Below are 13251 nucleotides of genomic sequence, written 5' to 3' on the forward strand. Positions count from 1 at the left end.
TCTCCAGCTGCTTCTGCAAAAGCCTGATGAGGGGAATGACCTGACTCAAGCTGGCAGTGTCTGAACTGACTTCACGTGTGGCAAGTTCGAAGGGCTGGAGAACCTTGCACAACACGGAAATCATTCTCCACTGCGCTTGAGTCAGGTGCATACCCCCTCCTTTGCCTATGTCATAGGTGGATGTATAGGCTTGAATGGCCTTTTGCTGCTCCTCCATCCTCTGAAGCATATAGAGGGTTGAGTTCCACCGCGTCACAACCTCTTGCTTCAGGTGATGGCGGGGCCGGTTCAAGAGTGTTTGCTGGCGCTCCAGTCTTCGGCACGCAGACGCTGAATGGCGAAAGTGGCCAGAAATTTTTCGGGCCACCCAAAGCGTCTCCTGCACGCCCCTGTCGCTTTTCAGAAAATTCTGCACCACCAAGTTTATTGTGTGAGCAAAACATGGGACATGCTGGAATTTGCCCAGATGTAATGCCCGCACAATATTGGTGGCGTTGTCAGATATCACAAATCCCCAGGAGAGTCTAAGTGGGGTAAGCCACTGGGCGATGATTTCCCCCAGTTTCTCTAAGAGGTTGTCGGCAGTGTGTCTCTTACTGAAACCGGTGATACACAGCGTAGCCTGCCTTGGAACGAGCTGGCGTTTCTGAGATGCTGCGACTGGTGACGCTGCTGCTGTTGCTGCGTAAGGTGATACATCTACCCAGTGGACTGTCACAGTCATATAGTCCTTAGTCTGCCCTGTTCCACTTGTCCACATGTCCGTGGTTAAGTGGACATTGGGTATAACGGCATTTTTCAGGACACTGAGGACACTTTTTCTGACGTTTCTGTACAGTCTCGGTATCGCCTGCCTAGTGAAGTGGAATCTAGACGGGATTTGGAACCGGGGACACACTACCTCCATCAATTGTCTAAATCCCACTGCACTAATGGCGGATACCGGACGCACGTCTAACACCAACATAGCAGTCAAGGCCTCAGTTATACGTTTTGCTTCAGGATGACTGCTGTCGTACTTCATCCTCCTCGCTAAGGACTGTTGGAGGGTCAATTGTTTAGTAAAAGTAGTGGTGTTCCTACTTCCTCTCTGGGATGATGAACGACTCCCAGCAGCAGCAACAGCAGCAGCGGCAGCAGGAGGCGTAGCAATGCAGGATCCTCCGGAGGAATCCGGGATAGGAGAGTCAGTCATGCCAGTGACATGGCCTGCAGGACTACTTCCGATCCTGACTAAGGAGGAAATTGACGAGGAGGGAGTTGACGGTGTGGTTTGCAGGCGCTTGGATACAACAGGACAACGGGATTTAGGTGTCCCTGGACTGCTTAAGGTCTTAGCCAAAGTTTCTGAACTTGACAGTAACTTATTATGAACGCGCTGGAGGTGCCGTATAAGGGAGGATGTTCCTAGGTGGCTAACGTCCCTACCCCTACTTATTCCACCTTTACATAAGGTACATATGGCAAGACAGTTGTTGTCCGGATTTGGATAGAAATATTGCCAGACCAAAGAGGTGGAATGTTTGGTCTTCTGCCCAGGCATGACCGTGATGGGCTTTTTCATCCCACGGACAACAACTGTCTCCCCCGGAGCCTGATTTAAACAAACCACATCACCATCATAATCCTCCTAGCCAACTTCCTCCTCAGCGCCAGCTACACCAGTATCCTCATCCTGTTGTACTTCAACAGTGACATCTTCAATTTGCATATCAGCAAGTGGACTGTGGGTGCTCCTTTCAGCACTTGCAGGGGGCGTGCAAATGGTGGAAAGAGCCACCTCTTCCCGTCCAGTGCTGGGAAGGTCAGGCATCGCAACCACCACCACACTTGGACTCTCCATGGGGATTTGTGATATCTTCTTAGAAAGCACAGTTCTTCGCTGTGCTTTTGCCAGCTTAACTCTTTTGATTTTTTTAGTGGGAGGAGGGCTTCCATCGTCATGTGAAGCTGAACCACTAGTCATGAACATACTAGGGATCGACCTTAGCCGTTCCTTGCCACTCCGTGTCGTAAATGGCATATTGGCAAGTTTACGTTTCTCTTCAGCTGATTTAAATGTTTTTTTCAAGGTCATTTTCCTGAACTTTGTCATTTGGGATTGTATGTGCCCTCTATTATGACATTGGGCATCGGCCTTGGCAGACGACGTTGATGGCATGTTATCGTCTATGTCATGACTAGTGGCAGCAGCTTCAGCACTAGGAGGAAGTGGTTCTTGATCTTTCTCTATTTTATTTTTATCGGAGAAAGTTTGGTCCTCCATTTATGTTATATCGATTTGATATATACGTGCGGCTAAACACAGAAAATATTTTTTTATTTTTGCTGGACAGTAGTGCACTTTGTGGGTTACACCAGCCTTTAAGAAATGAGCCAGCCGGCTCTTTACTTATGGGACACAGGCGCACGGTTGTCGCTGCTCCTTTGTTGATGCACGTGCGGCTACTGCGCACACAATTCACAAACACAGAAAATATATATTTTTTTGGTTTGGAGTGTACTTTGGGGGTTACAGCACCCTTTAACGGTCAAGCCAGCCGGCCCTTTACTTATTACATAGGCGCACGCTTGGCACTACTTTGTTGATGCACGTGCTGCTACTGCGCACACAATTCACAAACACAGAAAATAATTTTTTTTTTGGTTTGGACTGGAGTGTACTTTGGGGGTTATAGCACCCTTTAACGGTCAAGCCAGCCGGCCCTTTACTTATGACACAGGCGCACGCTTGGCACTACTTTGTTGATGCACGTGCGGCTACTGCGCACACAATTCACAAACACAGAAAATATTTTTTTTTTGGTTTGGACTGGAGTGTACTTTGGGGGTTACAGCACCCTTTAACGGTCAAGCCAGCTGGCCCTTTACTTATGACACAGGCGCACTCTTGGCACTACTTTGTTGATGCACGTGCGGCTACTGCGCACACAATTCACAAACACAGAAAATATATATTTTTTTGGTTTGGACTGGAGTGTACTTTGGGGGTTACAGCACCCTTTAACGGTCAAGCCAGCCGGTCCTTTACTTATGACACAGGCGCACGCTTGGCACTACTTTGTTGATGCACGTGCGGCTACTGCGCACACAATTCACAAACACAGAAAATATATATTTTTTTGGTTTGGAGTGTACTTTGGGGGTTACAGCACCCTTTAACGGTCAAGCCAGCCGGCCCTTTACTTATGACACAGGCGCACGCTTGGCACTACTTTGTTGATGCACGTGCGGCTACTGCGCACACAATTCACAAACACAGAAAATATATATTTTTTTGGTTTGGACTGGAGTGTACTTTGGGGGTTACAGCACCCTTTAACGGTCAAGCCAACCGGTCCTTTACTTATGACACAGGCGCACGCTTGGCACTACTTTGTTGATGCACGTGCGGCTACTGCGCACACAATTCACAAACACAGAAAATATATATTTTTTTGGTTTGGAGTGTACTTTGGGGGTTACAGCACCCTTTAACGGTCAAGCCAGCCGGCCCTTTACTTATGACACAGGCGCACGCTTGGCACTACTTTGTTGATGCACGTGCGGCTACTGCGCACACAATTCACAAACACAGAAAATATATATTTTTTTGGTTTGGAGTGTACTTTGGGGGTTACAGCACCCTTTGACGGTCAAGCAAGCCGGCCCTTTACTTATGACACAGGCGCACGCTTGGCACTACTGTGTTGATGCACGTGCGGCTACTGCGCACACAATTCACAAACACAGAAAATATTTTTTTTTTTGGTTTGGACTGGAGTGTACTTTGGGGGTTACAGCACCCTTTAACGGTCAAACCAGCCGGCCCTTTACTTATGACACAGGCGCACGCTTGGCACTACTTTGTTGATGCACGTGCGGCTACTGCGCACACAATTCACAAACACAGAAAATAATTTTTTTTTTGGTTTGGACTGGAGTGTACTTTGGGGGTTACTGCACCCTTTAACGGTCAAGCCAGCCGGCCCTTTACTTATGACACAGGCGCACGCTTGGCACTACTTTGTTGATGCACGTGCGGCTACTGCGCACACAATTCACAAACACACAAAAAATATAATTTTTTTAGCACTTGGTGGGAGCACCCCTGATGGACAGAGCACCCCCTGGACAACACTACAGCACCACTTTAGGACTGGGACACTGCACAGGACTTTGGAGTGGACACAGCCCCTATGGAGAACTGACTGCACAACACAGTCCAGCCAGCCCCTATGGACTTTGAAGTAGCGGACAACAGCAGCACAGCGCAGCACAGCACAGCTCAGCACAACACTACTCTGCACTACACTACACTACACAGCCCAGCCAGCCCTAACTCCCACCCTCCCTCTTCACTGTCCACAGCCAAGTGAGAAAATGGCGCCGACGCGGGTACCTTATATAGGTTCCAAAACCCGCGAGTCTCGGAAGGCTGGATGATGACGTTTTGCCTCGATTTCAGATCCGAGTCAGGCGGGAAAAGTCGAGCCTGACTCGGATCTGCCTCGGATCGGGGGGCCTCGGGGGGGTTCGGATTTCAGAAATCCGAACCCGCTCACCCCTAATATATATATATATATATATATATTAGAAGGCCTCACTGTGCATACATGCTGGGCATTAGGACACAGCGGGCCTGATTCAGAGCCGCTTGCTCTGACAGAGTGCTCGCTCTGAATCAGGGCCGGGCTTTTTTGATTTGGTTCGGTCTCTTGGCCGCTCGCATAGCTGTGGGTGACCACCCACAGCTATTGCGAGCGGCCATGATGATGGTCACGATGGTCAAGTCCATCGTGACCATCGGGCTTGCGACGAGACCCTTGTGGTAGGGTCTCGTGGCCGCAAGCCCCAGAGAGATTTTGGCTCTAACAGAGCCAGAATCTCTCCACTGACATCACTCATGATGTCAGTGGGGCCGCCCCCAAATGGCAGGCATTCTCATGGGAACGCCTCCGTTTGGGCAGCCACCCCCCCGGCCCGTCACTCAACATCGACAGCTCGCCCCCTTTGGTGCAAGACCCTGAGCGACGGATTGCCCGTGGCTAACTGGGTCTCGCGCATGTGTATGACGGAGCCGGCTCCGTCATGCGTATGCGCTGTGGGCCACCATCGACCCGGTTGCGAGTGCTCAGCGCTTGCGACCGGGTCTGAATCAGGCCCAGAGTCTGTAAGGAGGTCTGTTCTCCAACCTGATTAACTGCTGCACATGTGACTGCAGCCTTTTTAGTACTGTGTGTGAGTGACATGGTGGGAGACAGTAGTCTCCTACTTAGCTCCATGTGAGAGACCTAATCATTACCTGATATAAAGCAATATCCCTGTACCACTACCCATTTGCAGCATACACTCACTGATTGGTGAGCTGTAAAGGACCCCACTCCGCTCAAGCTTCACTCCAATACCAGTGTACATGTAACAGTGAGAACAGCTGTACCTGCTATCCTTCAGTAAACCAACATCACTGATTAATTAACTGAGCTGTTCAGAGTTGAATCATCTCCTGGTGTGTGTCTATATAACTTCTCAGTATCAACACCTGCACACACATCATCTCTAACATTGCATACCACCTACAATATTGCGAGCCTGGATTGGGAGAGGTGGCATGACCCAAGGTGTGTGTCTAGCAGTGAAAAGTGCCCCTTCTACCCTTTCTATACCATGCATTCACTATTTCACTACTGTGTATGGCACCCGTCCATCGTTGGTCTGCTATGCAGAACATCAGTGAATGGTCATACTGTACCTCTCAATTGATAGGCAGATCAGGACATTGCAGACTTGATCATGACAGTGAGATAAAGTCCTTAAATCAGAACTTTACCGCTGAATTTGGGATGGTTGGTAGGTATGATATGGTCATTACTGGCCTCCAAGTAAAAGAGTCAGATTGCAGGTGACCCAAGACCATTGCCTGCACCTACTTTATTGATCTGCAAAGATGACTAAAGATATCCACACCCAGACCAAATTGTCCTACACCTACACTTAGTACTATAGGTGCTCACTTGTTACATTATTTTTTAATTTTTTTCTTCCCAGTCAGGTACATGGATAGGACGACACAGACAAATCAGCTTGGGTGTTTATGGCATTTGAGGCTAGGGAGTCTGTATTGCCATTTTTCAGAATGCCACTTGTTCCATTTTTTTCTTTTTAATGCTACAATGATCACTGTCTGTATGGTGCTGTCCTGCCCTGTGATTGGTGCTGAGTTACCCGCTATGGTCATAAATAAGAGCAATTCACAATGTATGCTATTAATGGACAGTTATTATACAATAATATAGGAAGAAAAAGATCTGGCTTATTCTATGATATGGACTTTGAACTTGATGTTGTATTTCAATATGCATAAAAGCAAAGTAAATGTGTAAAACAGAGCAGTGTATTCATAGAGTAATCAACGGCCCATCAAAACAGTAGTTCTCACAACAATTGGTATTGGTGTAACACATTTCCTTGCTCCTAACTGTTTTGTGAGGTCAGTTCAGGAGAAGACTCATAAGTCCTATCAAAAATCTGTAAAAGAAAATAGACTGCAGCAAAATAATGTATTAAGTGGATTTGCATTGTGCATTAACCTTAACTACAATCATGCAAGTATACAGGCTGCTAAATACACTCAGATTCCATAATATATAACCATATAACTTGTGCCTAGCTCAGAGTGCAGTCTTTGTAATCCCAATGATGCAACTACATGACACGTAAAACTAGGATACTATGTGCGCCCAATTCAGACTGTTGTAACTATCACATGATGTGCTTCTTGTGTAACTGTGATGATACACAGTCACACACATAAATATGTTTTTACACATATACATATATTTTATATTGCTTCAGACTAAGTAAAATAATTATTTTGCAGATGTAATTTCTGCATGAACCCCAATGTGATACAGCATTCACTGCTAACAGTTTGCAGAACAGACTGTGACCCATTTTTTCCATTTGTTTTGGTGCAGCTGGTACGTTACAGCTCAGAGGGTCTGCTGCAGTTAGGTCCCCTGGGCTCAACTTCCTTCCTACCTGATACAAAGTGTCTAATTGATGACGGCAAAGGAAGAATCCCCACTCTCAAGAAATGTGAAGACATCCTGAGACCGACTCAAAAACTCTGGGATTTTACACAGGTGAGAAGTTGTTACATGTGAAGCCATTATTTAGAAAGCAGAAAATACTGTAGTGATTAGGTATGTTTTTGAGCAGTACTATACATTTACAGAAACTGGCCTGTTTCATAAAAGGTATCCTATACATCTATTTCAAAGGATCATTTTCCATTACCACACAATATAGATACATTTAGTGTGATACAAGTGACCTGATTTACGAAACACACCCAATGAAGCCTTGCCACACTTACAGGCTACCACGATTGGCACAGGACAAGAAATTCTTTAGAAGGTGCACTGTGACTATCAAAGTTCAACTTCCTACCCTTTTAGTACCATTGTTTTCAATAGTATAATGTTTTATGATGTAAATAAGTCATGAGTGAGTGGATATTAGTTTTATAATTATTACAGATATCATTTTTATGTATGTAAAGTTACATTGCTTGGATGTTGTCTAGAAATGTATTTCAGTAATGAATACACCTGCGCTCCAGCAAGGAGCGATGGAAAACATGCACTGTTAAGGTTCCATGAGGACTGAGGTTGGGAAACACTGTCTTAGAGGTTGCCAAACTTTTGGGTGTTTTTTGACCTCCTGGATTGTGGGGGCTAACTTAGTTAACAAAACTGTGATTGTACATTGATATCAAGAGAACAAATATTCTTAATCTCGAGGGCTACAGATAAGGCTCCTGGTTGATTTTATATTGTTATATAGTTTGTTTGTACATATAATAGCACTGTGTTGGGGCAGTGTACCTGGATGGTTTGATTAGCACCGGTCTCAGTACAACACTATGATTAATTAACATAATAGTATACAAAATAGTTTGTTTTTTTATCTACTCAATTTTCTTTGTAATTTGTACTGTACAAATGCATGACTTATACTTTCCTTTTCCAATAATGAATTCTCTCATAATGTATTCTTACCCTAAGATGTATGAAATGAGAAATAACAGTTTGTATTCTCTCTGCTTTATACAGAATAGCCCCATTGTCAGCAGAGACACAGGTCGCTGTCTGGAAGTCGAGATGTCCAAGGATGCAAATTTTGGACTTAGACTGGTGGTGCAGCGATGCTCAGGACAGAAATGGATTATAAGAAACTGGATAAAACATGGTCGAAATTGATGCCTATGGAAAGAAGGGGTGTTCCATTTAGACCTGGGATATACATACAGAAATACCTTCTTGGTTAAACACAAGGAAAGAGGACATTTTCCACCATCTGTTCATGGACCACTGAACATTCCATGATACTAGCTCTTCCACTAAGTGGATTAGATGTCATGGATCATGTGTGGAAATACCAAAAGAAAGGGACGGACAGAGCACTTCACAGCTGGAGGTTTAAAAGAGAAGAGTTTACGTTTGTATTTAGAAGGATATAAGTGAAAAGCTTCTTTCTGCTGGTAGATATTGTGTTACGAACTGGTGCACAATTCCTACAAATATCATGTGCCTTTTTATTGTACTTCCTATACAAAAGAACAGAGCATCCCTCGCATCAGCATGTGTGATTAATTGTGCTAAATAATATGTAAATAAGATGCAAATGTAAGTAAGCAATAATCCCCAATGGGCAAGGAATCTATTTGTTGTTAATACCCCAAAGTTTTATTAAATGTCTGCAAGTGTTAATTGTGCAGATAGTGCACAGAAATAATTAAGACACAGAGAATAGAGTTCCTCTTATGTTCTGCAGTTACAGTTGCAAAATATAATTGTGCCCTCAGACACAAATTTACTCTTAAGTAGATTGTATTGAGATAATGCTTACACTTGCTATATACAATCACATTACCTGTGGCTCTCTTTCTATACATAGGTTTATAAACACCAGCATCTTTATTAGTTTAAGAGGGAGAACCTCATTCATCACTTTATAAGTGCAAGTCAGATTATTCACCAGTCATCTCACATAAGAGATCAATCAGTATTTATATGAGACAATATTGATGCAGTGAGGGGTTAAAAATAATTATTACAAATCACAACACAATGTAAATTTTTATCAAGACACGTGAGAAAATAAGAACAGCTCAATACATAAAGAAATTACCAGCCAGGATAAATCCTATCCCCTTAATGCATAATAAGTTGTTATTTAATGAAGGTTACTGGACTTATATCACTAGCTATTTCTGGTGACATGGATGGCCAGTTCCATTTTGCTCACACAACCCTCAGCTGCATGAATATTCATGAATAACACACTGCTCACGTCATTGAAATCTTACTACTGAAAGTGAGCATTGTGATTCCCGGGTAGGCGGTTACTCGAGAACAGAAGAGACGTCCAATGAGACTTCACGCAGAAAAAAAAGTTAGAGACAATAACAATTCTCTAGTACTGAGACAAATATGATAACAAATATTAAATTGCATCAAGCGGTTCTTGCTGCTTCCTTCACAACAATCTGTTTGTGAATAAAGAGAAACATTAATATTGGAAGCCATGGGGGTTTCATTAAAACAACATTGTAGCACCACATATAGAAAAAATTTGTGGCTTGACTTAAATGAGTTTTTCTTCTTGTTTTCTGCCATACAATTACAACTGTATCTTATCCTGCCTTTAAGCACTTGTCCAATGGAGATTATTGTGTTATCATCAGACAAAGACAAAGCATTTGTCACTTTTCTAAACTTTGTGATTCACATTGCTTGGATTGACATAAAATTTACAAGAGGGTCTTTTAAATCAGTATGTTAATTGAGTAACCCTTTCAATTCCTGAAACTCTGCACACAATTAAAATGTCTACCGGAGATTGTGTCATGCTAAATTTTATTTGTAGTCAACATAGACGGCAACAACACTAAATCCACTTCAGAAGAGTTTCGATCAGGCATGAAGAAAATAAGCTTATTTCTGTTTCACAAGTGAGGGCAAGTGAATAAAAGATGTACAGTACACAAGATTTATACCAGGGCTTCAACAATTAATTTGCGTTACCTATCAAAAAAAGTTTTTAAATTAATATTGTATTATCCATGCTCAAACTAGAAATCCCGAAATGACTGTACTTTTGTGTCAGAAGTCTTTTTATCAGGCTACACAGAGGACCCCAATATTACAGCTAAAAAAAAAACAATGACTCCGCCCTGACTTCAGCACCAGACCAATCAAAAGTGGCCAGTCTGGGGGAAAAGCTTGTTATTGGATGTCTCAAAAGGGGAGTTCTAGGGACTTCCTCTTTCCTCATTTTGTGAAAGTCAGCACTAATGTGTGGATGACTAATGTTGTTATGGGAATTTTTTTCCCATTTGGAATTTAAAGGGTGCAGACAGATATAGTGCTGGGATGTTGTAACACAGGTTTAAGTTGCAAGGTAAAAATAAAGCTTCTCAGCACTGTATTGTTTTACATTCAAAATCATGCAGTATATTAACTGTATGCAAAATAAATGAAATTGCATCTGCTCCATTGCATTGTTAAATGCTTTGTACAGGTGCAAATTTGATACTGTTTTATTGTGACTGTGTGATCATCCTCTCTAATATAGAGCTGGGAAAAAGAAGTCACCTATTTAATCACCATAATGCAACTGATCATAAAAGATGGGTGATGGTATTTATTAATCTGGAGTTTCAATACAACACTGTAATGTCATTAGATGTATTGATCACATGGCTGCATTACATTTGTTGCTACAGTCTATTACAGTTATTGGAAAATGTTAGTGTGCACAGTACTGTACTGGAAGCGATACATTACCCTTACAATTACTACCATGCATTTTATGTGAGACAATTTACTCACTGATGGGGCAACATTTTTATGATCTCTAAAATGACAGCACAGTTAAGGAGTAAGATTCATGGAGCACATCCCGAAAACCAAAATTGAAAGCTTATTTCATGTATTTACTGAAGAGTTTGTCAAATGATGTGCACAAAGCCCAGCCCCGCGGCTCCACTAACATTATCAGGAGCAGCACAGTTAAATGGACCTGATACATCTTTCTCCCAATGTGGGAAGAGAAAAAACCAACATCATACATCATCTGTCCTTAGTTCATATATCAGAGCGGCAAATAACAGAGCTGCGAGGCAATAACCAAGCTCATAATAAATATTAGTTCATTACTTTCATTACACAAGGGCTGTTTATCTAAGCTAGTCTTCCATCATTTGGGTTTAATTGCTCATTACAACACCATTAAAAGTTGGCATATGCAAAACAGAGAAAAGTGAACTTAAACTTCTTTGGGAGAAAGTCACTGTAATGCTATCATTTATTAAGCATTAGCTTCAATGGCAATTTATTTTCTCATTTTGTAGATGAGTGTGCCATCACAGAAATTATTAAGTTGAATGATCTGATACATGACATAAACAATATCTATATATTCAGTATTTTGAACGACACTCCTAGTACTGGCTCTTCTGCACACTGGTATTAGGCACAATTCTAGGTAAGTCCTACAAGTTATATACTGTAGTGCAACTTTAGTTAATTATTGGGGCATGGGTCCCCCTGGATTGCTTTGGTTGATCTGTTTCAGGGCACCGCATTATAACACATTTTTCTTTTATAACACATTATAACCATTCACTGTACATTTTTCTTATTTTCATTCTTTATATGCAGCTGTGTCTGCTCTTAACTATCTCTTTTACACTGCACTTTTCTTACTATGCCCTGGGGCGGCTTAGCTGGGCTAGGTTGGGGGTGTCCTGCGCTCTGAATTTGAACCCTAGTATGTTAGAGACCTACCCTAAAGAGGTTACCTGGATATGGTGGGTAGGCCCATAACCTCTATTGATTGCAAAATTTTATTGCATTTATATATTATCAACAATTTGGCGTTGTGCACCTGAGATTTGTCTGTTTTTGTGCCTGCAATTAATCTCATCAGGTAGCACCTCCCATTTTATATATATAGTGTAGGGAACACACTACACAGGCAGGGCGCCGGAGCTAGAGAGGGCAATCTTGTGCGCGCGCCGAAGACCGAAAAGGGGCCGTGGTTATGAAAAGGGGGCGTGTCTATAAGACGCGTCCCCTTTTTGTCATACTTGGGGGCGTGCCCGGCGCTTACGGACATGCCGGGTCACCGCATGTTTGTACACCGAGTGGGACACTGCGTCCCGCGGGTGAGAACGGCTCCCGCAGGCTGGTAGGGCAGGGTGCTTTTTGCCCTCCAGAAGGAGGGCAGGGCGCCGCTCTCCGCTAAAACAGCCTAGCGGGAACGCTATATATATATATATATATATATATATATTTAGGGTGTGCAGTCCAGGAATCTTTCCCATACTCTACCTGACATTTCAAGCTTTCCAGATACAAAACGTACTTTTATGTTTTTCTTATTTATTGTATTAGTAATCCATTAATGTACATATTGCTGTATAAATGTGTAAGACATTTACCCATAACAAGGATTTTTTGTTGAATTAGTGTATTTCAATATGTTTATACCGTATATGCAGTGATGTTTTGAAGCATGGAGAGGCAGCGGTGCTTAATAACGTAAAACGTCAGGCCCCGCCCTCCATCGCCGCCCACCTGCTTCTCCCGGGGAGGAAAAATTAAAAGTAGGCAAGTATGCATAACAATGCTTATATAAAACCATCTGATATGGCAGCGCTGTACATAGGTCAGTATACCACAATCTTAAATCAACTTCTGTTACTCTATAAATACTTAATCTTATGACACATAATTTGTACAAGGCATTCTGGTGGCCAAATTACTATTTATTTAAGCTGAAACATATCTAATGGCTCATGCCCACGAGCACCATTGTAACAATCTGCCATATTAACCCCCACTGCTCCAGGAGCTGACTAGAACTGTACATACATACATACCTAATAGGTTTCTAATTGTAATGTTATGGACCAAAAAGGTAGCTGTATCAGACATTGGTAGGGAAGGTTTTTCAGAAAGAAGATTTTGGTCCTCTGTTGTGGATGGTTGTTGAAGTTGGTTAAATGGAAATGTTAAGCAGACTTTTACTAAATAGTTCAGTGGTTCTCAACTTCAGTTATCAAATATCACCAACAGGCCGTGTTTTATTGATTTCTTTAATCATGCACAGGTAAGCTAGTCTATTTTGCTAGGTCAGTAATTATGCTAACGGTTTCCACAGACAGAAACCCTCAAAACAGATGAGGGTTGGAGGTGATGA

At 42.7% G+C, this 13251-nt stretch overlaps 1 protein-coding gene across 1 annotated transcript in view; it reads left to right on the top strand.

Moving 5' to 3' along the window:
• Nucleotides 1–9874, top strand: part of GALNT9 (polypeptide N-acetylgalactosaminyltransferase 9) — a 301146-nt gene extending 291272 nt beyond the window's left edge. Inside the window, exons 10-11 of the mRNA XM_088482157.1 lie at nucleotides 6957–7124; nucleotides 8097–9874. Coding sequence (XP_088338283.1) covers nucleotides 6957–7124; nucleotides 8097–8243 — 315 coding nt within the window. The 3' untranslated portion in view covers nucleotides 8244–9874. The remainder of the gene's footprint in view (nucleotides 1–6956; nucleotides 7125–8096) is intronic.
• The last annotated feature ends 3377 nt before the right edge of the window (nucleotides 9875–13251 follow it).

Source organism: Taudactylus pleione, unplaced genomic scaffold (genome assembly GCF_031769625.1).
Source record: "Taudactylus pleione unplaced genomic scaffold, aTauple2 ptg000282l, whole genome shotgun sequence".
NCBI lineage: Eukaryota > Metazoa > Chordata > Amphibia > Anura > Myobatrachidae > Taudactylus > Taudactylus pleione.